Below are 25,764 nucleotides of genomic sequence, written 5' to 3'. Positions count from 1 at the left end.
TTTGTGATTTACACCAATGAGGCTGCGTCACCGTCATCGTGAGACTCAGGTGTGTTGGATTCATACAAATATAGTATTTTAGTAAAAGCATGATGTGAAGGTTTCCATCTCTGGATTAAAGCAGCATCTGTAACAAACACTGACCAGCACAGTGCAGCAGATGGAGTCTTTCACATTCATCGTCCACACGTGAGCTCAGATAAAAGTCCCGCTGGGAGCAGAGGGAGAGATGTGGGAGGACTTTCTTTGCCTGGCCTCTCTTTCTCCCTCCTTTCCCTTCAATCCCGCCTGTTATTCATTCCCAGGCTGCTGCTAACAAAGCCCGGAGGAAAAGCACATCACTGGGAATTCCTTCGTGATAATTCCTCTGACAGCAGATGTTAAAACGCACAGGGGGAGACCCACATCCTGTCCCGGCTCCCAGTGTGGCTCGGCTCGTGTTGTGTCTGTCTGGGTCTATTTGTGAACCTTGGTGTGTACTGTGTTAAATGGGGCCGGGGGCCCCTCTCTAATCCTGCTCAGGTCGGCAGCGAGGGGCCGCTCTCCAGTCCATCGATCGCTTTCTTCGCAGGGTCCTTTAACAGCCCTCAGGCATTAATCCAGCATGTACCTCTGTCTGGATCGATAGCAGACAAAAGCCCCACAGGAGGCTGTCTGGATCTGAGTTCTCGATTTACCTGCACGCCCTCATCATCAGGATGAATGCGGCTGCTCTTCCTCACTTCCTGTCATATATCTCCATCTCCAGGGCCGCATGCTCTGATTATGACCGACGTTTCTAATGATGAGCTCGGTAACCCCTAAACTCTCAGTTTAACTTTTTCTACTCATGGGTCTGAATGATGTCAAGACAGGATATCAAGCCCCGCCCATCTGCTGCTTGAAGCTTCTGTTTCTAAGGTGCCAGCCAATCAGAAGAAAGCTGTCTTAAGGCAGGAGGAGCTGTGAACCATTCATCCAGCAGAGACTGAGAATAAACTCTGAGCAGAACTCGTGGCCTTTGACAGTGATGGCGACGGAGGATGGCGCTGCTGACCATTTTATTCGGAAAAACAAAAGGACTTGTTGGGTTTTAATGCGTGTCTGTTCATTGTCCTGATACTGTAGGATTAGGTTAGTGTTACTTACAGGATTAAAAGCATGAAGGCTGAAATCAGTTCAGTCACACTTCACTTTGGGCCACATGTTAAGTGTTAGCTTGTAGCTTGTAGCTGTGGCTGTTGGCTCTTCATTAGCCATTAGACAGCACCTAATGCCTCGTTTCTACATGACGCACAGTATCCTCAGTATCCTATCTTAATGGTTTGCTTTGTTAAATAAAGGTTGCACTGACTCACTGCGCCATCTTGTGGTACAAACTGGTATTAACTGGAAAGAAGGTGCAGCCCAGCCCTACTTCACATTCAGCTGATATCTCTTCAACAACACAAAGGTTTGGACATGAAGTCACAGCTGATGTGTGTGGAAAATGATGAGAAACGACTGGAACCGTGAGAAAAATGAACTCTTAAAAGAACTCTCAGACATTTTTACATTTTACAGTTTTTTCATTTGAGTTTTTCTAAAGTGTAACCTAAACTCTGCGTGTATGTTTGCAGTAATCACAACTCTAGTGATTACTGCATGAATCAGAAGAGAGCTGTATCACCTCCACAGACAAACACCATCCCGAACGCCCCCCCCCCAGCATCCCGTCTGCAGCCTCGGCCTCCACCGGCCTGGAGCTGGGAGTCTGGTCTCGCTCCGCTGGCTGCCTGGAAGCCCCCTAACAGGATTAAAGGAGGTACGGCGAGAAGCTGTAACTCAGTCTGATGTGATTTCCATTTGTCTGGCCCGGCCCTTACTTTCCTCTACGTCTAATCCCTCAGCGTTCTCAGCGGCGTCCGTCAGCCTCTCTAATCTGCTGGACGGCTTTAGGAGGAGAAGCCTCGTCACTCGGACTCTGCCTGATGATAAACACGGAGCTGGTCCTAACGTCGGCTCAGGCTGGAGGTAAGGCTGCTGCTTGACTTGTTGTCATTAAAGCTGCTCGTTGTGTGACGGACTTTGCTCTGCACCAGGTGAGCGTCGTGTTTCATGTGTCTCCGCTCGGGACTGTGAAGAGCGTGAGCTGAACCTCACCTGAACAATAACAATATTTACAGTGGACTAACTCTGGAGTGGAAGCTCAAAAGTAGAATTAAATAAATACCTCAATAAGTAAAAAGCTAAATTTTTAAAAAATACAGTAAATGGATCTATTTTTCATAAAAATAAAATGAAACAGAACAGAATAACTAGAAGGACAGAATTAAAAAAGCTTGAGAGAAATATTTGTTGTTCTTTAAGAAGAAATATTGCTATTTTTTTATTACTAATTTATTCTCAGTGTAAATGTGTTTAAGCACTGACAGGTTATTTAATTTCTTGGACGAAAACTTAAACCTTTAAAGCTTTAATTCACTGATTTTTGGCCACGTGGCGGCAGCAGAGCAAACATAAATAACCGTCACCTTTCTGCTCTGTAACTTTGTGTTTGGTGCTGAGTTCTGGCTAAACGGTGAAAACAGCTGCTGGAAAAGAAATTACAAACCTGCAGGTCAGCAGAACTTCCTTAACGTCTGTGATGCTGACCAATAGGAGCACAGTGCGCTCCTCCATCTTTGACAGTTTCTTTTTTTAAACCTGTCTGTAAATATGAAGGGTTCTGTTACTGGAGTCGGGAGCTCCAGTCCTAATTCTGATGGATGATGTCATATTTTGCAGCTTCCATTCATAATTAATTTAATCCCGGTATAAACAAAACCTGTCAGTCAGTTTGTAACAGACAGCAGATCCACTTGTGTGTCCATATTTTTATTTTTATTTTTATTTATTTATGTCAGGATGTATTTTCATTCCATCTGTTTGTGTGTGTGTGCCTAACAGATGTGACGTGGAGTGAATGGCCCCTCCTACTGCAGGTATGACTGTGGAGGATCCGATGGGCAGGTGGGGGTCCAGTCCTGTGGAGGAGGTGAAGTTAATCCCTGAGCCTGCGCTGGATGAAGAGCTCCACAGCAGCAGCCAGGAAGTGATGTGCTATCACGCAGACACGCCCACTGTGGAGTGTGCAGCCATCACAGACAGGTAAACGGAGCAGGAAGCAAAGAGGCTGAAAGTTCATCACCTCTGTAACGTACGCTCGCCTACTGTTCAGGTTCAGGTTTAGATTTATCAACGTTTGAAATCACCCAGAGTGACGAAGCCTTTCCTGGACACGAAATTACAGCCCGAACCACCAACCCAGTTTAAATTGGTTTTATGGGAGCATGGCACAGACATGGGTACCTGCCAATTAGTGCTTAGTCCAATCACAATCCTCGAATTTTACCAGAACTGGAGCCAGACGGTCTGTTAGTACAGTGACCTCACAGCAGTCATATTTTTGGTCACATGACGTCGTTAAAAGGCTCCAAAATACTCGAACAGCACAAAGGTCCAGGTGAAGCTAGCAGACAGCTAGTAGCTACAGCCACCTGTCAGTCAAAGAGGCCACGCCCCTAATAATGCAAACTTTAAGGCTTAAAACCATTTAAACAGGTGAGTTATAGAAACATCCTCCCCTGTACAGGTGTTAATAAGGAGGGAAAGATCCACAGACCAGTCAGTTTGTGTATCAGGCTGTAAACATGTTTGTTTCTGCGGTGAAGTTTTAACATGGGAGTCTATGGGGCCTGACTCACTGCTGCCTCTGCTGGACGTTAGAGGAACTGCAGTTTCTAAACTATAATTTTAGGCCCTTTATGTTGCCACTTGGATGCACCTTGCAGATATGCTGGTGATGCATTTCACCACTTCCCAAAGGCGCTCCGCTGGACTGAGATCTGATGACGGTGGACGTCAGGGTTCAGGGTACGCGTTTGTGAATCATCCAGCTACACGCAGCCAATAGGAGAGGAGTACACTGTGGATATAAAAGAATGGACATGGTTAACAGCAGTACTCACAGAGGCTGTGTTTCTGAAGGATTCTCGGTTAGTGCCGAGGTGCTCGAAACCTTTCGAGAAGCTATGACCTCGATGACTTACCTCAGAGTCTCCAGTCTTCAGTCAAACAAATGCTTCACCCCTGAATCCTGCATGGTGCAGTTTCCACTCAGATCCAATAACATCACAGTGAGATGACATATAGACTGTCTGCAATGACACATAGTAAAAAACACCATGAAAGAGGTCATGATATATTTTCATTATACATCTGAAGACAAACATGAAAAATATTCTGTTTAATATTTTTCTTTTTCTTTCCTGTGAGTAAATCTACAAGACAGGATGAATCCTTTCCTTTATGCAAAGTTTTTACCTTCTGAATGTCACAGTAGAAAACTGCCTTTGCAGACTTCCTGTCGTCTCTGTTCGTGTGTCGCTCTGTGCAGTGAGGAGCAGTTTTGCAGGATCTGCCACGAAGGCCAGGCGTCAGGAGAGCTGCTGTCCCCCTGCGAGTGCTCCGGCAGCCTGGCCTCGGTGCACCGGAGCTGCCTGGAACAGTGGCTCACCGCCTCCGACAGCGGACACTGCGAGCTCTGCCATCACCAGTTTGTGCTGGAGCGTGTGCCAAAGCCTCTGACTGAGGTAGGCCCATCACCACACTGATGCTCAGGACTCGACTCACAGAGGGTTTTAGCGGTCCAGACTTGTGACCGAGACAGCCACACTTTTTTTGTAGTGTCCTCTCCTCGTGTCACGCTCAGCCTGGAGAGAAACATCTTTGTGAGATGAGACAGATGAATGAGGCTGATTGAAGTTAAAAAAGAAGGATTCACCGGCTTCTGCTGCAGAGCAGACAGAGCAAAGAGTGAAGGCTGGCTCTTTTTCCTGAATGGTGGCGTGTCAGACTCAGTGGGAGGAGTTTGTTGGCTTCACATTGAAGAACCTGTTGCCGTCAGCTCGCTGTCCATAAAGCCACTTAGCCTGAGAGGCAGATTAGACGGTGCTTCTTTGCTGCAGAGGACAGAACAGGAGAGTGGCCTCGGTGCTCTCTGTAGGCGCATTCTTGGCTGGTAATCTGCTGATTAAGCACCGTGTGCTGTGCCAGGCTAAGCTACACACGGAACAGCACAGGCCTGCTGTCAGGCGATGCTCCACGCACACAGAGAAGGAAAGGTGCAGCACTTCCTGTTAGCGATGTACGAATCTAATCCACACAGCATACACAAACACACACACGTTTATTCTGCTTCGATTCAGCTCCAAGTAAAAGCTGAACTGGTTTTGCAGCTACAAAGTCTCCTGTATTATCACGCAGTGAAGAAATAAGATCATTAGTTTAATGTATTCTTTTGACCAGTTTCACTTAGTAAATGCAGGATCACCTAAATGGTTCCCAGAGGATTTTTCCTGTCTTATGTTGGTCTTTACTCCATGTCCTGCTGATATAGGGAATGCAGTAACAGTCAGAACATGAAAACATATCACAGACATTTTACTATTTCATGGAAAACATGAGGCTAATCCACTTCCTGCCTCCTCTTCCCCTTCATCAGTGGTGGTGCTCTCCAGCCATGCAGCAGCAGAGGAGGACGTTGTGCAGCGATGCGGCTTGTTTCCTGTTCATCACGCCGCTCGCGTCGCTGTCGGGCTGGCTGTGTGTTCAAGGAGCCATGGAGCTCTACTACACCAATGGGACGGAGGCCCTGGGACTCCTGGTGCTCACTCTGGCTCTCATCATCATCTATGTGTTCTGGACTGTGGTGAGTTTACAGTCTGTGCTGTTCATCCAGAACATGAACTTATTTTACTAACTCGAATGTAGAAGATTAATGTGGAAGACTTGTAGTCTTCCACATGTAGTTACTAAGTAGCAGCTTCTAAAGCTAAAAAGTGACGCAAATACTCAACTTCTGCTCATGTCCCCTTTGGCTCCAAACGTGAGTCATCCCCGTGGACTCCTACAGCAGAAATAGAGGAAAGGTTAAAGAAGGCCCACCCAGCTGCTTTTCAAGCCTTTTGTTTCTCAGGGCCCCTAAACATTAGGAACAGCTGTCTCAAAGGGTTCAAGAGTAAGGATATGGATTCAGAAATGTAAGAATCCACACAGAACTACAGTTCATAATAATGCAAATATATAAATTCTAAAATATATTTGTTGATAAATGTCTGTGAAATCACTATTTGAATAAAAATCTTGGAGACGGCAATTTCAAGTGGTACTGAACACCACATGAACACCGCTCCCCACCCGCTGCATGGGTGGGGAGAGGAAGACCAATGAAGGGAAGCCAACACAAGAGAAATCTGCTCTCTCTTTCTAGTCCCTGTCAGGACTCTTGCTGCAGCATTTTGGATTAACTGAAGGCTTTTCAGGGAGTTTTTAGGACATCCTGATAATAAAGAATTACAGTAGTCCAGCCTGGAAGTAATAAATGCATGAACTAGTTTTTCAGCATCACTCTGAGACAGGATATTTCTAACTTTAGAGATGTTGCACAAATGGAAGAAAGCAGTCTTACATATTTGTTTAATATGTGCGTTGAAGGACATGTCCTGGTCAAAAATGACTCCAAGGTTCCTCACAGCATTACTGGAGGCCAAGGTAATGCCATCCAGAGTAAGAATCTGCTTAGATACCATATTTCTAAGATTTTCAGGGCCGAGTACAATAACCTCAGTTTGATCTGAATTAAGAAGCAGAAAGTTAGCGGCCATCCAGGTCTTTATGTCTTTAAGAGGCTAATTGAGCCTAATAACATATTAAATGCTGTGTTCAGGCTGTCAGCTGTTTAGTATCTACATGGATGCTAAAATCACCCACAATGATTATTTTGTTTGAGCTGAGGACTAAATCAGACAGAAACTCGGAGTGAGGCGGACGATCGATAACAAAGAAAACTGGTGTTTGAGTTTTAACGTCTGGGTCTTTGGTTGATTAACAACCTGGAGTGGAAGATGTTTGTTTCAATGTCAGTGTTTTACGCTTTGGTGCAGTCGTGGAAAGTATATTGCGCTTTCTTTGTGATTTTGTTTCATGTTTAAATTGTCTTCTGCTGGTTTGGTGTTTGCCAGGTTTCTGTGCGCTACCACGTGCATCTCTTCAAAACCTGGAAGAAGACTGACCAGAGAGTTCGACTGTGGGTTCCTGTGTCAGAACAAACACCTCCTAACCAGCAGGTGGCGCCCATAAACTTCCTCAGCAAAGCCATCAACAAGGAAACGATGGTGTAGGTGGAAGTCTGCACAGCTCAAAGGACTGAGCTCATGACCCCATGGACTTTTAAACCACACATTTCATTGTTTCTTCCCCCAAAAAAGAGTCAATGACTCCTTTTATTATCCTCTCGGTGTTTTGGTGTTGGTGGTAATGGCATGGGGGTGCACTGGAGCAGATCAAAACTGCTTTGTAGTTAAACGCCCTCCACAAAACTACAGCGGTTAGCCTTGGTATAATGTCCACATCTTCATTGTTAAACAGGTGGCAGGAAACGCTGAACAATGTAAAGTTGCCTTTAACGTCAGCAGAGGCTCCAGCAGTTATTCAGTCCCACAGATTCCCAACTTACATCTTTTAATGACCACCAGGGGGCGATACCTGTGGTTAGTGGTCAGTCTATGGACTCAGGTACTCATTTCAGGTCACATATAATAAAACAAGTTCATTTTGTAAATTTGTCATTCTAGGAGAGGATTATGCTCATTGGTCAGTGATTACGATGACATCAAATGCTCAGCTGGAGGCTTCAAAACATCCTCAGCCTGTTACGTCTGTGCTCGATAACTATTCGTCTCTGTGAAAGCGGCCTACTTTAGTTTGAGACGTGCTGAATGGATGCATCCCAACTGAAATGCAGGTGATTACACAGAGAAGCAGCTGGAACAGCAGCGCAGCTTTCAGAGTTAGTGAAATAATTTTTTTTTTTTTTTTTTTAAAAAGTGCGTGAGTAAGCACCACGACTCAAGACCATTACAAAATACACGATTACAGTGTCGTCGTGCGTGCTCCATCATCCAGGTAAATCCCAGAAGGTGGATTCTGTTCATCTGGACGTTTTTAGTGGCAGAAATGTTTCGTCACTCATCCAGGTGACTTCTTCAGTCTCAAGCCCATTACCATGACAACCACTCCAGTCTAGCCTGTAGATTTAAAATTGGGGGGTCTACTCCATGTTTATGTTTACTAGTATCCGAGTACAGGAATCCATTTCTAACACTGTGTGCAATAAAGAATAAGACAAATACATGATACTAATTATGAGACATTAGCCTTAAAGATAACACTACCCAACAGAATTACCCAAGCTCACACGTCGCCAACAACTCCTGAGTCACGACTTTTAAACCAATGTTTGGTCGAACCCACCCAACCTGCAGCCCTACGGCTTTTACCCAGAAGCTGAGTTATGAAAATACCCCAGCACTTTAGGGTGTGGTTCCCCTGCAGGATCTCTGCAGGCTGCTGGAAATAAGCACAAGTTGTATTTGTTTAGAAACTTTTAGCTTTATTTATTACACTTCAACAAAAATTAAAATCAAAGCTCCTGTTGTGAAGCTAGAGTGATGAAACATGAGGGACACTGGTGCTGTAAGGCAGGTGAGATCATCTAATGTCACTGTCCTACTGTAAATAAAACTACTGGAGCCAGAAAGCAGCAGTCTGAGGCCCGAGCTGCTCCAGGGTTTTTCATACCGACGTCGAGTTCTGTGGCAGAGAGCAGGCATCACATCACAGCACAAGTGGTCTCCTTCGAGAAATCCTGAGGGGGACAGAACAGCAGCGTTATCGTCATAATAAAGGTCTGGTTAGTAGAAAGCTTGCAGGAAGCAGAGGGCGGGGTGGAAACCTCTGGATGTCCAGATTAACGATGATTACGGGCTGACGCAAACCTTCAAAGCCAAACTGTGAGAAGTAAACGTGAGGGCGTGATGTGCAGGGCAGGGTTAATCCTGCTCACTGTACCACAACAGCAGGAGGCCGCCTGCGCTACTGGACACGTTTGTGTTTGGAGTTTCATTTGCGCCGCATGGTTAGCTGTCGCATCTTAAATTCCTCCACAGTTGAGAAACTGATGCTTGTCATTTATATTTATCCCTTTGTAACGCTGTTGATCTCTTACCGATCTTTTTAATCATCGCTGTCTTTCCGTTTTAGATGAAACCTGCCAGGTTAAAATGAGATTTGCTCCATTTTAGCTCCTGTTTCCAAGTCCTCACCTCGGTTAAATAACAGTATTTGCTGTTTAAAACGTGACTGTCGTAAAGCTGAGCGCTCGTGGAGGAAAACTCATTTAAATGTTCCTCTCGTTTACTTAAAAGATCTTTTAATGTAATTAGAGATGCGAGGGCTGCTTATTATTCACACCTGGTTCAAAGAGCAGAGGTAATCCTAAAGTGTTGTTTGACACCATATTATTACTCCTGCTCCACCTGCTGCCCCCATTTCTTCAAATGAAGATGGAAGAAAATTTTCGTGCTAGGAGGAACCCCCCCTCCCCAAAAAAGAAAAAACCAAACCACGGATCCTCACTGTCAGTTCCTACTCCAGCTCAGTCTGTTATTTTTCACCCGATCTGGTGAAATGAGTTAACACCCTCCCGACTCGACATTTTACCTGCATCTTTATTCAAAGAAATGTCTTCCAGTCTATTGGTCCCTGTGTGCTCGCCATAATCAGCACTGGTGTCTGGTAAAGTCCTGCTTAAAAAACCCAAGTTAGACTCTTCTCTTCTTAGCAGTTACAGATCTCAAAGTTAGCGTTTATCGCTAAGAAAAGCTCGTGGCCAAGCAGCTCACAGCAGTTTTAGACAAACGGCGTTCTTGACATGTTTCAGTCTGGCTTTCGTAGAGCTCATTCTACTGAAACAGCTCGTCGTAGAGTCTGCAGTGACATTTTCATGCAAAACGATGCAGGAAAATGTTTTATTCTGCTAATGTTGGACCGCACGTCGGTATTTGATACGGTTGACCGCCACATTCTGCTCGATAGGCTGAAATATTGGGTCAGTGTATCTGGATCTGCCTCGGACTGTCTGAACGATGCTCATCTGCGGTGGTTTCTAAGTACAGGTCATCCTCCACTTCCCTCACCTATGGTGTGCCACAGGCAAAACAGTGATTAGTTAATACGAGTGCGACAGGTGGGTGCTGGGGTGGTGGACGGACTTCTCAGATGCAAAGTTTTCAGATTACGATGCGTTTGTGCGAGGAGCTCCGCTTGAAGCAGGTTGCTTCTTTCTGTTCGCTTTTACAGAGCACCCAGAAAGTTCTCCCAGCACGTCACCGTCATGTCACGGCCGTTTTGGAATACATTCACTTTTAATCTCATGTGTTTTTCTTTATTTTTGCTTTTATCACTTCGCCATACTGTGTGTAGAATTTTGAGGTGAAAAATGAATTTAATCCATTTAGGAATAATGATGTAACACGACAGAATGTGGAATAACTGGAGCGGCGTGCAGTGAAGCGCAGGGAATACTTCCTGGAGGTACTGCAGGTCCTCGTGGACGTGTCGACTGTAGCTCTACTCTGAGTCCTCACCATCTGTAAGGATGAGCCCAGACATCCTTCAGACGATGCTCCACTCTCTTACACAAAGACCAGGACAGCATCCACATCTCTGCAGACACTGCACACAGCTGTGTCAGCTTTGCCCTCATTCAGGAAAAAGTCAACAGGTGGGGGCTCCACCCTTTCTCTGCAGAGAACCATGGCCTCAGATTTGGAGGCGTTAATTCTCTCCTGAGCCACAAACTGTGACGGCCTCCAGCTTGCTCAAACTACACTTTGAGTTTACTTGATGAGTGAGCTGGAGCTGCACTTTCATCAGCAGAGTAACTGGGCCGCGTGATGGATGAGTGAAACAAGCCATGCATCTGGTTATGGGAGCAGGTGACAGCAGGCGAGGCGAGCAGAAAAGCTGAAGCTACTTTACCCCTCACCTACCGTCCAGGCCGAGCGTGGACCGCACTCACGACACCGAACAACACTTCTTTTTTCGCTTTGGCTGCAGTGCAGGCAGGAAAACAAAAGCAGACATGAGGTCTGAGGTCCTGCACGCTGTTCTTTTCTGCTTGAACATTTCCCCCCTGAGGTTACCTGTCTCTGAAAGCGCTGCATTTCACTGCCCGTGACAAACTCCTCATCAAACTCCAGCCCAGTGTCGTCTTCACCCCCACCCAGCATGCACAGCCTGCGCTCGGCCACTTCCTGTTTAAATAAAATCACAGTAATACAAACATATTCTATACTGTTGTGGAAGGTGCCACACCTAATCACCTAAAAGTTTCAGAGTTAAATAAAGTGTTCACGTTACAAAGCATTACTTTCAGGTTTATTGTACAGGTGCATTCTGGGAAGTGTGGTTTATTTCCTCTACCTCATGGCTGGAGTTCAGGAGGATCACCCTGACATCAGTGATGACCCCCCAGCTCCTGTGGCCCTGCAGAACCAGGTCACTGGGGTCAGCCTCCACCTCGGCGCCTGCTGCCCAGATCTGACAGGTAAACGCACACGAACCGAACACACACGGCCACACACACACACACACACACGATTTATTTGCATTTACAGTGATTACCAGTGGTGGTCAATAAGTCTTCCTACAGTGTTAAAGGACTCACTGTGAGTGTCTGCCCACCAGCCAGGACGCAGGAGGCGGGAATGTGAAAGGTGATGTCTCCAGCACCGGGGTACACCCGCCGCACCACCCACCCACCCAGAGACTGCTCCTGGAAACAAATGAGAAACAAATTAAAAAGTCATCATCTCGACCCTAAAATGGATTTTCTCAAACTGCAGAGCACGCCGTTTTGACCCTACAGGAATTTAAAAAAACAAAACAAAAAAAAACCCAAACAAAACACACACCAGCATGGTGGGTTGCCTAGCAACAGTGTTTCCACATATTTTACATGAAGGTTGCTCTAACATGAGCTAGCTTAATGTCCTGAGATCTAATTATACACACACACACACACACACACACACACTTAAATCTACTTAAAGATGAATTACTGCAGTGCTGAATGGGTCAGGGTGGGATGTGGAGCCGGGTCAGAGCTGGGTCAGCGAGCGATAGCGCATGGAGAACCCAGGCGGGTTGCTGGCTCTGTGTGATATTGACTTTATTGTTGTTCATGTAACAGTTTTTCCTCCCAGTAATGGAAAGTTACACAAAATCGTTAACAGCAGTGTGCAGGTCATCTGAAACAGACACCGCTCCACTGAGAGCGCCACATCAGAGGGATTCATGTTTCTGACCCGAGCTGGTCGTGCATCCCTACACAATTAAACCCACAGGCATGAAAACATGCAGCCAAGGCAGAAGCAGCAAAACCTGCAGTTCCTCCAACATCCAGCAGAGACAGCAGTGAGTCAGTCCCCATAGATGTTAAAACTTTCCAGCAGAAACAAACATGTTTACAGCCTGATACACAAACTGCTCTTACATTTCCCCTGTGGTAACATCTGTATGGGGGAAGAATATTTTATTTTTAAACAGCAATACTAAAGTTTGTATTATTGTGACACAGGCAGCTGTAGCTGCTAGCTGTCTGCTAGGCTTCACCTCAGCAGTCCCTGAACTGGACCTCTGGGTCGTGTTTGTGCTGCTTTTTAATGAAATCATGTGACCAATAATGCATGTTCTGCATCCAATACCATCTTCAATACCAGGCTGTCAAACATCCTCCACCTTGACCCCGAGGCTTTACAACCCGTACAGACTTACTTTCTCTGAGTTGTTCTTCAGTCGAACATATTTTCCGTCCACGTCGATCTCTGCCACGCTCACGGCGCCGCGCTCCATCGAACGACTGGACATTTTGTAGGCGGGCGAGCTCCCGGACTCGCCTTCGTACTTCCGTTTCTTCCCTCTGGGCTTTCGGCTGCTGTGCTCGTGCGTTCGAGGTATGGACGTCCGCTGCGAGGGGCTGGGCGACAGCTTAAACCTGACAGGAAACAAAAACCACCATGGGAGCAAAAGTACCTGAGACCCAGGACCCCTCCACTCACAGTCAGCCATACCTCTGCTCCTCCACCTCCAGCATCTTCCTGTAGGCACTGATCTCCACGTCCAGAGCTACCTTCACATCCATCAGGTGCTCGTAGTCCTCCAGCTGACTGAACATCTGGGTTCTCATGTTGAGCAGCTCCTGCTCCTTCTGACTCAGTTTGTGGTGCCAGACTTCCCGCTCCTTGTCCAGAGTCCTCTCCAGGTCCTGGAAGCGGTTCTCCAGAGAGATTTTCTGACAGAGAGAGGAGGGAACATGAAGACGAAGAGCGTTTCCCTCCACGTCAGAGGCTTTTTCTCATTTTGGTGAAAATACTGCAGGAGATTTGGGAGCTGCACTGATGAGCACAGACCTCCTCCCAACTCACTTCTTTTCTGCACTGCTGCAGCTGCGAGCTGAGGGTCTCCACTCGAACCTTCGTGGCGTCCAGCTCGTCTTTGGTGGCCGAAGCCACGTCGTTCTTCTCCAGCGCATCCTGCTGGGCGTTGTGTAGCTGTCGAGCACAAAGCGGCGTGAAACACATTTTTTAATATTTACATATCAGAAAGTCATCGATGAACGGCTCTAACCTTTGAGCTGAAAACCCGGTCGATCTCTTCTTTGTACTGCTGAAGCTGCGACTCGCTGTCCTGCCGCAGCTGCTGCATCGCCTCAGCCAATTTGCTTTCGAACTCCCTCCTCTGCCCTGAATCCACCTCCACCAGGCGGCTTTCGTGTCTGCTTCGGATCTCCAGGATCTCCTATTAAAAAAAAAAACCAAAGAGGTGAAACGGTGACGTAAAGACGCGCCAACCTGAACATGTAGAAACTGGCAGCAGCTCGAGTTACCTGCTCACTGATGTTCTTGTGCAGTTCGAGCTCCTCTTTCAGCGTTTGCGCCTGGTTCTCCGTTTCGACTCGCCTCAGCATCTCAGAGCTCAGCTGGTTCTTGGTTTCTGCCAGTAGAGCCTCCAGCTGGTGACACAAATAAGACGTCCGTCTGATTATCGTTGACAGAGAACTCTCAGCGACTCACAAGAACATCAGAGCTGAGGGACTGACTGCACTTAACGTTGGACTATTAGGATTTTCAAATAACTGATTAGTGATAAACCAGGAAGTTTGGGACTAATTTCCTAGTTTTCCGACACCTGGTTGCAGGAATGCACTTTAACGTCACTAGATTTATTCTAAAGTTCAGCTGTCTTCACATCACTTCAGACCCCGATGAGCTGGATGACCACAGACCTGAGCGGGAGCTAGGAGCCGTGCGACCACCACAAACGGTGGCAGGAGAGCGGACAGACAGCCGAAGCCTGCGGGATTTCACTTCTTACCTGCGTACATCGCCATGGTAACTTATGCTGTGAACCCAACCTGCTGCGGGGCAGGTGACGCTCAATCAGCCCAGTTACAGATTCAACAGTAAGTGAAATAATAAGAGTGCTGAATCGGATGAAGCCTGATTGGTGGGCTGAAGCTAACGTACAACCATTCATGTTTCCGATTCTACTTTTCAAGCCAAGCGAGGATTTCCTCACATCCTCTCAGACCGAACGGCGCAGGCTCGTTTTCCTGTCCCTCGCCGCAGGTGAGGCATGACGTCTCAGACGAGGATAACTGGTTGGGGCGTTCCACGCACGCTGCACAGTTTAACGGCGGCTGCCCTTCTTACTTGTTCGAGCTGGCTCTGCAGGTCGGCGAGGTCGCCGTTGAGTCTGCGGTTCTCCGACTGCAGTTTGGTGAACTCGGCGTCCTTCAAGCTCAGAGTCTCCTCAGCTCTCCGCAACTGAGCCAGCGCGTTCGTCAGATCGCCCTCCTTCTTCTGGTTCCTGAAAGAGACGCGAGCACAACGTTATCGGTCATGTGATACCAGCTGCTGCCCTCCCACAGCAAAACTCTGTTAAACACTCCCATTAAAACTGGTTTTAATAACAGAAACCATCACAGGATTCACTCAGTCAGGCTCACGCTCACACTTTGGAGTTTCAAATGCACAAACTCAGATCCACAGACACTCACAGGCCATGTTTACCTCTTGCTGAAATTAGCCCGACTTTAGATCACCATGATTTTTAATGAAACTGAGCACGCACCTGCTCATCAGTCTGCTGTCTGCTTACTTTAGAGCCTTTACAGCTGTAACATATAAAAGTGGATTTAACTGGACTCAAAGCACTCGGTTCACATCAGGGCTGTTTATCTGCTGCCCTGTGGAGGTCTGCAGGGCAAACACTACTGCACACACTGACCTGCGTCTCCATCGGCTTCCAGTTCACCTCTTACTCTCAAAGCGCTTCGTAACCTTGCTCCTCCATATTTATCTGATCTTCTCCACACATGCACTCTGTTCTTCTTCAGCTTTCCTCTCGTCTGTTCCACCTGCTCGCCTGTCTACTGTGGGACTCTTTGGTCGTTCTGCCCCGACACTTTGGGATGCACTTCCACCAGATCTCCGGACTACAAACTCTCTCTGTACTTCCATCTAATCAGAACTGCATACCCTTCATCACGACTCCGTCTCAGTCTAGTTCTACCTTGTTTAGCTTTCATACTTTTTTTTTTTTTTTAATATTTACCTTAGTACAACAAAATAAAAACATAAGGTCAGGTGACCTTGAGGGTCTTTAAAGGCACATATAAATAAAACGTATTATTATAACAGTGGGCAAAGTTTTTACAACCAGACTGAGGAAAGATTTAATCTCCATGATGAGACAAACACGTTTATGAAGGATCAATAATCAGCATCCATCAACTCCTATAAAGTTTTATAAAGGGGGGCGGGGGCGGAGACCATCCTCTAAATCAGACACTTTTTGACTTAAGTCTGGTGTAACGGTGTGCGCTCCTACCTCGCCTGGAGCGTCCTGTGCTCCTCGCACAGATTCCCGTAGTCGATCTGCAGCTGGGCCCTCTCCTGGGCCAGGCCGTCCAGGGACTTCCTGACGTCGGCCAGCTCCTCCTCGTACAGCCTCCGCACGCTGCTCCTGGCCTCCTCCTTCTCCTCCAGCTTCAGCAGCATGTAGGAGCGCTCACTCTCCAGCTCCTGCACCCGCTGGATGTAGTTGGCGAGGCGGTCGTTGAGGCCCCGGAGCTCGTCCTTCTCCTGCAGGCGGGACAGGCGGGACGGGCTGGTACTGGAGGCGGACAGGCCGGCCGCCGCGCCGCTTCGCCGGCCGGCGGAGCGGCTGGAGCGGCCGCTGGAGGAGGAGGCGGCCGCCGGGGTGGAGGTGGCCGCGGGGGTACAGATGGGCGAGGCCATGACGGAGGTGCTCACGGTGACAGCTTCACACAGCCGGGGACGCTCCTCGGGACGGCTTTAGTAGCACAGCCGGCCTCACCTGCACGCAATCATTCCTGACGAGCTGACAACGGTACCAGCGCGCGACCGAACCGCGCAGGGTACATCCGGCTAACCTTTCAAAATAAAGTCTTGAGATTTTTTTTTTCTCCAACTTTATTTCATCAGAAACTTTAACAACAGGCGTAATACACGTAGTGCAAAATTATAATGCAGTGGAACAGCATGTATAATTAAACAAATAGGACAGAAATATAGATTAAAATGGGAAAATGCGAGGAATACAGTGACTGAATAATTACAAAAATACATTAAAATATTACAAATATTAATGGTTTTTAAATCTTGTTGTGAGAGGAACAAATTGTAGTCACATAGATTATGGATGTGCTGTTTGATTAATGAGCTCAAAAGCATTAGAGTCTTTCTCACTAAAGTCAGTATAACCAAATAAGACGTTTAGGTTAAAAAAAAAAGTACAAATTTAGTTCGTTTCTGTTAGAGATGAAAGTACCGATATCTTTCCATAAAACCCGAGTAAAGGTACAAGACCAAAATAAATGCGAGCAGGTCTCTGGGAGCTTAATGTGTCTATACCGCTCTTATGTTTTTAAATGAAATCTCCTTCACTTTGTTAGTAAAGAGGAATTTTTGTGGCAAAGACCAAAACCTTTTTCCAGTCAGTGTGAGTCCAGAAAGAAATGGATGGAGAAACAGAGACTCTTGAAAAAGAGTCATTCACACCTTAACAAGAGGAGAAACAAATCTGACCTAAAGGAGACTCTTTCAGGGCGGGACATGGACAGATGTGTGGAGACAGAAGTATTTCTAAACATCATGGACAGAACTGCTTTGTGGATACTGGGATGTTTATATCTGGACAGGAACTCTGAGTAATTGTATAATAAGCCTGCGTTATTGAATAGTTGACTTACAAGACGAATACCATTATTAAACCTGTTTTCAAAGAATAGCAAACTCTTAAGATTTCACAGTGCATTTAAATCTCTTTTACGTCACTGTCCACGTAACCACGTGACCGATTCAAAACGATTTCCTGAAACACCACAAAGCGTTTCACAGCTCCAGAGTCTCAACTTCTGATCAACAGCTTGCTTCGTGCTGGCTGCAGCTCAGGAGGTGGTTGGTGGTTCGAGCCCTGATGAATATGGACTTTTTTACCATTATTATTATTGTTGTTGTTATTATTATTATTATTATTACGCTGATTGCTTCACAGATGACCAGGTAACTTCTCGTAATATTTTTGTTAGTCGTGCATATGATGAATGTGACAGATCTCAAGCTTGTTGGTTGAAAATAAGCTAAAACACGTGATACAGGAGTTTACTGTGAAGGCGCACATGTACAACTTCCGGTGTTTCACGCGTGTCTGCGTCCAGTTTGACGGAAGTGAGGTTCCTGCTGGACATCAGCTGACAGAGATGACTTGCCTGAAGCTGAGAGCTGCTGTCGCTCATCACAAGACCACTTTTAAAGAAACAGTCGAGTTTCTCTGCTCTTCAAATAAAAATCTGAACGTTCACACCTTTGGTTTGAGTCATGTGACCGCTGAGAAAGAATGCCCCCCCCCCTTTATCATAACTGACCCACACAAAGTGAGAGTCAGGGAGACTGTGCATGATGTCATGATAATAAATAGGATTATTATTTTTATCAGAGACTTTCTGAACTTGTTGCACTGATGCTGTGTGGACGGCAGGGGGCGCCACAGCTCCATTGCACACTGCTGAGGGGAAGCTGTTTTTCTTTTACCTCTGGATGACATCACCTCAGAACAATAAACAGTGAAATCAGATTTTGGCTCCATTTTAAACCTTCATCATTTTGTCTGCTACCTTCAAAGTATTTCTGCACCCAAGCACTCGTTCTCTCAGTGACGTCCTAACGAAAGAGTGCTCAGACGAATGAGGCATGTATGAAGTACTCGGAGCGCTCCAGTCCTGTTGAAAAGCACCATTTAAGAAGTCACCAGTTCATGTGTTTTGTGGACCTGAAGAAGGCTTCTGTTGTGTGGGGCTTCCACCACTGGCAAAACCTTGTTTCCAGTTTGTTTTGAACTCCAGCAAGTCCTTTCTGGACTGGTCTGTTGTGGTCTCTGTCCCTGCTCTCATCTATGACCATCAGCTGTGGGTAGAGATTGACCAATCAGATCACAGATACAAACACAGGAATGATGATGATTCAGGAATGATTCTCTGAAGGGAGTCAGAGTCTCCCTTAGAGATAAAGTGAAGAGCTCAGTCATCTGGGAGGACTTCATCTAGTTCAGGGGTGGGGAACTCCAGGCCTCGAGGGCCGGTGTCCTGCAGGTTTAGGTGTGTCCTTGATCCAACACAGTTGATTTAAATGGGTAAATGACCTCCTCAACATGTCCTGAAGTTCTCCAGAGGCCTGGTAATGAACTCATCATCTGATTCAGGTGTGTTGACCCAGGGTGAGATCTAAAACCTGCAGGACACCGGCCCTCGAGGCCTGGAGTTCCCCACACCTGATCTAGTTAAACAAAGGTGACTTATTTTGCACCTTGTGGTGCAATATGGAATTACACGAATTACATAAAAGTACAGCTCTGCCTATTTAACTTCAGTTGATATCGCTTCAACACAACACATGCTGTAGCTGTTTTCTCCTCAGAGTGGAAGAGTGCCAAAAGATTAAAACTCTGACAAACACCTTCATGCTAATAAAAAAAAAAGTTTTCTGGATTCAACCAAGAATGTCAAGCGTCTTTCTCAGCAGTTCCAGGAAATGATCCAGTTTTAGCTGAATTTACCTGCCAGCGTCATGTATCATAAAAACATCCTTCAGCTTGTTTACCTCCTGTATTCAAACAGTGTTTCCTCAGAGCGGAGCTGTGCCGGACGCTGAGCTCATTTTGTGACTGAAACGTTCCGATTTTCTCATCAGTCAAACTCAAAACTATCCCTTCATACAGTGCCAGCTACTGCTCTGCACCTCATAATAAAGCAGCAGTGGTGGTGCACACACACACACACACACACACACACACACACACACACACACACACACACACACACACACACACACACACACACACACACACTTTGATCCTCTTTCTTAATGGTGGGGAGATGAATCAGAGGCCACTGAAGACACAAACATGGCACTCAGAGAATCTACTTTTAAGTGCAGCTTATCATCCACCAAACAGTCAGAGGTAGTCGAAATGAATCAGGTTCAATGGCCTGAAAAATCTGATAATGGCAAAGAAACTCCAAATATCATCCATCCATCCATCCATCCATCCATCCATCCATCCATCCATCCATCCATCCATCCATCCATCCATCCATCCATATCACTTCTGGGGTCTCTTCGCAGCAGGACATGCCTGAAGCATCTCACCCAGGAGGTGCTCAGGAGGTATGCTGGTCTGATACCTGAATCATGGAGAAGCCACAACTCTGCATGGCTGAGCTCAGCTGCCTGTCTCTCACGGAGAGTCCGGGCACCCATCAGAGGAAGCTCATTTCTGACACGTATGTTTTGTCTCACTCTGAGCTCGTGGTCACAGATGAGGGTAGAATCGTAGATCCACAGCTGCACTCGGCTTTACTCTCTCCTCACAACAGCAGGCAGCATCCACATCGCTGCACCAGTCCGTCTTTCCATCTCTGCTCCACCCACCCCTCCCTCATTTATCAGACCCGAGTATTCAACTTGTGCAGACACATGTTGCCAACCCAGAGTAGGAGTTCCACCGTGTGAGCTGGAGGCCACCACCTGATGGAGCCAACAAAACCACATCATCCACAAAAACAGAGACTAGATTCTGAGACCACCAAACGAGACGACCTACACCTTTGGGCTGGATCCTGGTGGAGACCAGGACCAGGTGTAGGTGATATGAGACAGGTTCTCAGTTTGGTTGTCTGTGGAAGTTCTTGGTCATCCAAGTCGCAGAGTGGTCCAAAGCACTTCAACTGGAGGCAGCTGGACTTCTTAACAGGATTTTTAAAACTCCTGTACCAAACAGCTGCCAGCAACAGGCCCGGTGCCCCGCCAAAGCACAAACATGTCATAGACACATACCACAAAGAGGCAGCCTGACACTTTCAGGACTGGTTCATGTCGTGTGTGAGAAAAATGCAAAGATTTCATATTTGTGTCTTTTGTGTAGATCACAGCAAAACAAGAGAAACAAACAAACAAAAACAAAAAACAGAAGAAGAAGAAGAATTTTGTCTGTCCGGACAAATTTGTAGATTAAGTTTAATGAATGTTTCGTTGATGAGTCAGCGGTGACACCTAAACCCCGGGAATCTGCTCAGAATTATTATTAATAATAATAATTATAAGATAAAGAGCAGATGAAGAGGACTTCTCCTCCTTACATGTGGAACACGGAGGTTTGGCTATCAGACGCCTACTCAGTGTCAAACTACCACAGACAAGCAGGGCTCTACAGGAAATGAGTCGATTTTACCTTTCAGAATTAAAGCACGTTTTAATCACCCGTGAAATAAAAGAACATGAACACAATCCCACTGTTACTTCACTACAGTGAGGTCCTGGGTTCAAATCCACCTTCTGGCCTTTCTGTGTAGAGTCTGCATGTTCTCTCTCTCTCTGGGTCCAAATGCAGTCGGTGGGCCCTGAAATGGACATGAGTAACAAATACTGAAGGCCTTCAAACATCTCGTCTAGATACATTCATACATAGAAAATGAATCTGCTTCACATATCAAAGTTAAGACATCTTGTGTGTGTGCTTGTGTGTGTGTCAGAGCAGTGACGGGTGTCAGTCTGGATAAATGAACAGCTACAGATACTCGAACAGCTGCAGCTTTTCCTGAACTCAAACTCAGGAAGAAAAAATTAAATCTGCAAGAAAAGATATTTTTTACAGGCTCACGCGAGTGAGACGCTGTCCCCTGGTGGTGAAAGAGGAATTCTGCAGAGGATAACTGCAAACAGTACCTTTAACAACCCACCCCCCCCCCCAAAAAAGAAAAAAAAAAAAACACACGGGAGGGTCGGGGCCACGGGTTTTATTTTGAAAGGCCAGAGCGGAAGCTGCAGCCTCGTGTATGCGCTGCTTCACGCTGGTCCTCGGCAGTGAGAGCGAGGCAGGCAGGCTGCACGCCGCTCCGAGCCCGGAGACACTTTCCCAGAGGCACGGAGCCCCGCCGCGCGGCTCTCTCGGTATTTGGGGTCGTTTCGGTCTCTGGTTCGGGGTGTGGACTCGGGGCAGACTCGACGGGACCGGATCTCGGTGCGAGGCGGACTGGAGAACCCCCGATGGTGCATCTCCATAGGAGCGCATAGGAGCGCAGGACGAGTCTCCCCCGGAGGTAAGGTGTTCGTGTCCCCTCTAACGAACCCACGCGGTGCGGCTCAGACGCGTCCACGCGCGCAGGTCGCTCCCACGTCCGCCCCGCCGGGGCTCGCGCTGCTGATGCGCGCGATGCCAGCGCGCGGGGCGGCCGTGCGGACGCGTCGCTTCGCGGTTAGAAAGTTGGAAAGAGTGCGCAACAATGCCGCGCGGAGGGGCGCAAATGCGCAGGTGAGTGCGCCCGTGTGCGCCTGCGGGAGCTGCTGCTTCACCTCACAGAGACCATCACAGCAGCTGCTGGGATTCTCCATCATTATTCATTTTCTGCTGACTGCGGGTTTATTGGATGTTCTGTCCGCAGAGCTCAGCACGAGTTTGCACTCATATCTATTTAAGGAGCCGTGGCCGATTAACCCGATGCCAGGTTTGAACCGCAGATATTTTATGGATCGATACGTTTGTCGAGCATTACAAGGAGCTTTGTCATCGACTAATTCCAAATTAATTATGAGGCAAAGTGAGAAAGTGGCCCCGATGCTCCGCAGCCGTAGGGAGCGCAAACCCCCCTCACTCTGTGCGCGGTAATTAGTTTAAACGATCTGTGTGGCGACAACACAAAGGAAACAAAGAAATGCAAATCGAGCGGAAGCGGTGATTATTTCCTTCACAACACCGAGGCTCCATCTGATAAGAGAAGTAAAACTGTAGTTAGGTGGAGGTTTAAACGGAGTGACGTAGAGTTAAACTATACAACAACGTCAACACATAGACTGTACATAAAAGATGGGTTGCAGAAGGCAACAGATGAAGGGGGACACGGTAACTGTGCTCCTGTATGAGTGTCCGGTGTCCCTTTGGGCAGATTCAGCCCTGCCTCCCTGTGTTTACTGTGGCCGGAGTTCTTGCTCTGTGGCCATAGTGAGATGTATGTCTCCCTGAGTGCTCACAGAACCGCAACTCCCATCATCATCAGGAGCAGCTGTAGTCTGTGGAGTCCGTTTAACTGACCGCAGGTTGAGAGACTCTTGGGATTGAGACGTGAGAAAGGAAGGATCTCGGCTAACTGGTTAGCGGCAACTAAATATTCAAAATAAGAGCAAAAAGACTGTCATCAAGTAAGTCAGTCTTTTCAGTGAACGGTGAAATCATAAAAATAAATAGAAGAATGTCCCGATGTAAAGTCTACATGTGGGACACACCGAGTGTTGTGGATGAAATTGTGGGGCCCACAGGAAGGTTTTGCCCTGGGGTTTGTCAGTTATTTAGCCCGGCCCTGTTCACTGGTAGTTGCTCACTGCTGCTATTTCCACTTCCTGTACAGGTTGGGCACAGAGACCCCGATTTGGGGGGCAAACCCAGATGAAGATGGAGTCGTTTACCTTCTGCAGGACTGTCCTCATCTTCTTCATGTTTCCATGTGTCCAGGTAATGAAAGCAATGTGGACAGAGTGTTCCACTTTTATTCTACTTTTATACAGTCAGCTTTTTGCTTTTTCCACCTACCTCACGTTCCTGCAGATCACCACCCTCACTGGTGCACAAAAACAAGGAGCCAATCAGAGGGACCCAGTCAGGGTTCAGACACGCTGTGCACACAGCCTCTGACGTTAGCTCTGCTGCTTAATTCGAGCTGACCCATCCAAATCAAATTGTTTGCACAGGTCGAGAGGCTGCCGGGCAGAGCGGGGAGCCGGCTGCAGTCTTTGTACATGAGCACGAGCTGGGGTAAATGTCACCTCCTTATATGAAGCAATAGCGAGCGCAGGATTTTCTCTGGCAAATATAGTAGCTGGTTAATCCCTGACAACAGGCTGCTGTGGACCCGGTGCTCTCCATGATCAGCTCTGCAAAGAGGTCTTTATTTGGAACCCGTTGGCGTGTTAGCGAGAGGAAAAACAAACACATTGCTGTATTTTTTACTTTGTTGCCGAGTTCCCTGCTGTGCCTGAACCCTTTAGGGAAGAACGGATATTTGTTCCATCTATTTTCAGGGCACTGGGACTTCAAACCTTGCAGTGTTTACTATTGATCGCTTTGCTATTCTGGTGAACTGGGACTTTAGATTTGAAGGCTTAGTCAGGCTGCTCATAGAGACAGATGAAATTTATGCTTTTATGTTTTTAAACATAAAGTGAAGCCAATTGAATAAGAAAGAAACGATGCAGTAAAAGCCGTACATGTTGGTGTAAAAATGGTGAAAATCAGGTCAGCCGGCCTGTGCACACATCAATCAAAGCCTTTCAAGTATCTCCAGCAGCATGACTTTTTTAATGTTTTGTAGGTGGAGCTGAACTGGAGACAGTTCCAGTGTCTGTAGAAAAGAAAAACCAAAGATTTATAAATATGTTAAGGTTTAATGTGCAGGCTGGTAGGTGGATTTTTGTGCAGAGGACTGATGTGCTACCTACAGCACTGCTCACGGCTGGGGCATAAAATGCAGCAGTACAAGATGTGAGCTGTGACAAACAAGACAAATTATAAAGTGATGGATGTCTAACAGTTAGAAGCTACACAGTATAAACCTAAACTGCTGCATGTGGTGGAGAAAGTTTACAGTAAAAAACAAACGTCAGTGATCAAAACACAAATGGAAAACTGTGTTTCCAGAAACGTGAGCAACATCCCGTGTCGCTCAGATGCTGCGTGACGGCACAGTGACTTCTTCAGCTACGTGTTTTAAACGGCTCTCCCACATCGTACAGCCAGCATTCTGCTTTTTTAATCATTCGAGTACAGATGAAGAGAACAGGCGACGCGATCCCACCTTATTGGAGTCTGTAGGTTATTCAAAGGGTGTGGATGTACTCTGCTCCACCTGACTTCCATAATTAGATCTCACATGTGAGCAGACCTTTGGTAATTTAATGATGGATGGATGGATGGATGGACGGATGGACAGACAGATGGATGGATGGACGGACAGATAGATGGACAGATGGACAGATGGATGGACAGGCGGACGGCTGGCTGGACAGACGAATGGATGGATGGATGGATGGATGGACAGACGGATGGATGGATGGATGGATGGACGGACGGACGGACGGACGGACGGATGGACGGACGGACGGACGGACGGACGGATGGATGGATGGACGGACGGATGGATGGACAGACGGACGGATGGATGGATGGACAGACGGATGGATGAATAGATGGATGGATGGATGGACAGATGGATGGACGGATGGACGGATGGATGGACAGATGGATGGATGGATGGATGGACAGACGGACGGATGAATAGATAGATGGATGGACAGACGGATGGATAGATGGATGGACAGACGGATGGATGGATGGATGGACAGACGGATGGATGGACAGACGGATGGATGGATGGATGGACAGACGGACGGATGAATAGATAGATGGATGGACAGACGGATGGATGGATGGATGGACAGACGGATGGATGAATAGATGGATGGATGGACAGATGGATGGATGGATGGATGGACAGACGGATGGATGGATGGACGGATGGATGGATGGATGGACGGATGGATGGATGGATGGACGGATGGATGGATGGGGTGGCAGTAAACCAGAAGATTGTTGGCTGCTCTCAGTCTGCACGGGCAGGACGGTAACCCAGGTTTCCCTCCGATGCGTCCTCGGGAGTATGGATGTGTGAATGTTGGTTAGAAAGCACTTAGATAGAAGCAGCAGTCCAGACAAGCTGATGAAAGTAAAGCTGAGATTCTTTTTGTTGGCTCCCTTCAGATGTTCTGCTGTTATTGTGTCAGGGCCACATGCTTTGTTCACTGCCAATTTCTCAAGAGCATAACTCACTTCATCCGGTCTAATAAGCACACTGTCATTGTTAGGAACTTTTAATGTATTTTACAGGGTCCCCATAATGCTTTCCCATTAATTCTGGATGACAGAGGCATCTTACGATTGTTGACGGCTTTAATTTCTTTCCAAAATTCAATAGAATCATTCTGCTGCAGCTTTTTGGCCCTGGAAGTTAAACTCGTGCTCATTGTTTCAGTAAAGCACACAGCATATTTATGTGATGATCATTAATAAATTAATATACACCATCAATCAAAAACCTCTTATGATTTTCCAAAATGTGATGTTGGCAGTTTGGGCCCTAAATTTCTCATGTTTTTTTTTTTTGTTTCTTTGACTTTATTTGGGGCTCATGTGAATTTTCTTTTTCATAGTTTGAAGCCTTGAACTTGCATTTTC

General features: G+C 46.8%; 3 protein-coding genes across 7 annotated transcripts in view; 2 read left to right on the top strand and 1 right to left on the bottom strand.

Moving 5' to 3' along the window:
- Positions 1 to 1,262: 1,262 nt before the first annotated feature.
- On the top strand, positions 1,263 to 7,867 carry zgc:158785 (uncharacterized protein LOC791214 homolog). Its single transcript, XM_039612066.1, has 6 exons — positions 1,263 to 1,783; positions 1,869 to 1,992; positions 2,908 to 3,108; positions 4,397 to 4,592; positions 5,504 to 5,710; positions 7,023 to 7,867. The coding sequence occupies exons 3-6, from the start codon at positions 2,924 to 2,926 to the stop codon at positions 7,179 to 7,181; spliced, it is 747 nt and encodes a 248-aa protein (XP_039468000.1). The 5' UTR covers positions 1,263 to 1,783; positions 1,869 to 1,992; positions 2,908 to 2,923; the 3' UTR covers positions 7,182 to 7,867.
- A 564-nt stretch (positions 7,868 to 8,431) lies between these two features.
- On the bottom strand, positions 8,432 to 16,341 carry lmnl3 (lamin L3). Of its 3 annotated transcripts, none has more exons than XM_031738356.2 (12): positions 15,796 to 16,341; positions 14,616 to 14,772; positions 13,790 to 13,915; positions 13,531 to 13,701; positions 13,329 to 13,454; positions 12,975 to 13,195; positions 12,679 to 12,898; positions 11,570 to 11,677; positions 11,326 to 11,442; positions 11,046 to 11,156; positions 10,889 to 10,953; positions 8,432 to 8,707 (listed from the first exon to the last, which is right to left on the bottom strand). In XM_031738356.2, the coding sequence occupies exons 1-11, from the start codon at positions 16,203 to 16,205 to the stop codon at positions 10,918 to 10,920; spliced, it is 1,803 nt and encodes a 600-aa protein (XP_031594216.1). In that variant the 5' UTR covers positions 16,206 to 16,341; the 3' UTR covers positions 8,432 to 8,707; positions 10,889 to 10,917. The 3 variants fall into 3 exon arrangements, with proteins under 3 accessions (XP_031594216.1, XP_031594215.1, XP_031594214.1); XM_031738355.2 differs by having other exon boundaries at positions 10,893 to 10,953; XM_031738354.2 differs by lacking the exon at positions 10,889 to 10,953 and having other exon boundaries at positions 15,796 to 16,340.
- Positions 16,342 to 21,330: 4,989 nt separating this feature from the next.
- adamtsl3 (ADAMTS-like 3) overlaps positions 21,331 to 25,764 on the top strand; it is a 202,523-nt gene continuing 198,089 nt past the window's right edge. For all 3 annotated transcript variants that reach the window (XM_039614073.1, XM_039614066.1, XM_039614077.1), the window contains exons 1-2: positions 21,331 to 21,583; positions 22,886 to 22,989. In XM_039614073.1, coding sequence (XP_039470007.1) covers positions 22,924 to 22,989 — 66 coding nt within the window. In that variant the 5' untranslated portion in view covers positions 21,331 to 21,583; positions 22,886 to 22,923. The remainder of the gene's footprint in view (positions 21,584 to 22,885; positions 22,990 to 25,764) is intronic.

The sequence above is a fragment of the Oreochromis aureus genome, linkage group 1 (assembly GCF_013358895.1).
Source record: "Oreochromis aureus strain Israel breed Guangdong linkage group 1, ZZ_aureus, whole genome shotgun sequence".
In the NCBI taxonomy this organism is placed as follows: domain Eukaryota; kingdom Metazoa; phylum Chordata; class Actinopteri; order Cichliformes; family Cichlidae; genus Oreochromis; species Oreochromis aureus.
Note: the sequence above shows the minus strand (reverse complement) of the source record. Positions and strands in the feature narration are given on the sequence as shown.

Bases quoted from the DNA above. Each gene is read 5' to 3' on its own strand.
- zgc:158785 (XM_039612066.1), top strand. From the start codon at position 2,924: ATGGCCCCTCCTACTGCAGGTATGACTGTGGAGGATCCGATGGGCAGG. The intron at 3,109-4,396 runs GTAAACGGAGCA...CGCTCTGTGCAG, and splicing joins TGTGCAGCCATCACAGACAG to TGAGGAGCAGTTTTGCAGGA. The intron at 5,711-7,022 runs GTGAGTTTACAG...GGTGTTTGCCAG, and splicing joins TCTATGTGTTCTGGACTGTG to GTTTCTGTGCGCTACCACGT.
- lmnl3 (XM_031738356.2), bottom strand. From the start codon at position 16,205: ATGGCCTCGCCCATCTGTACCCCCGCGGCCACCTCCACCCCGGCGGCC. The intron at 13,455-13,530 runs GTTAGAGCCGTT...TGTGCTCGACAG, and splicing joins ACCGGGTTTTCAGCTCAAAG to CTACACAACGCCCAGCAGGA. The intron at 11,678-12,678 runs GTAAGTCTGTAC...ATTTGTTTCCAG, and splicing joins TGAAGAACAACTCAGAGAAA to GAGCAGTCTCTGGGTGGGTG.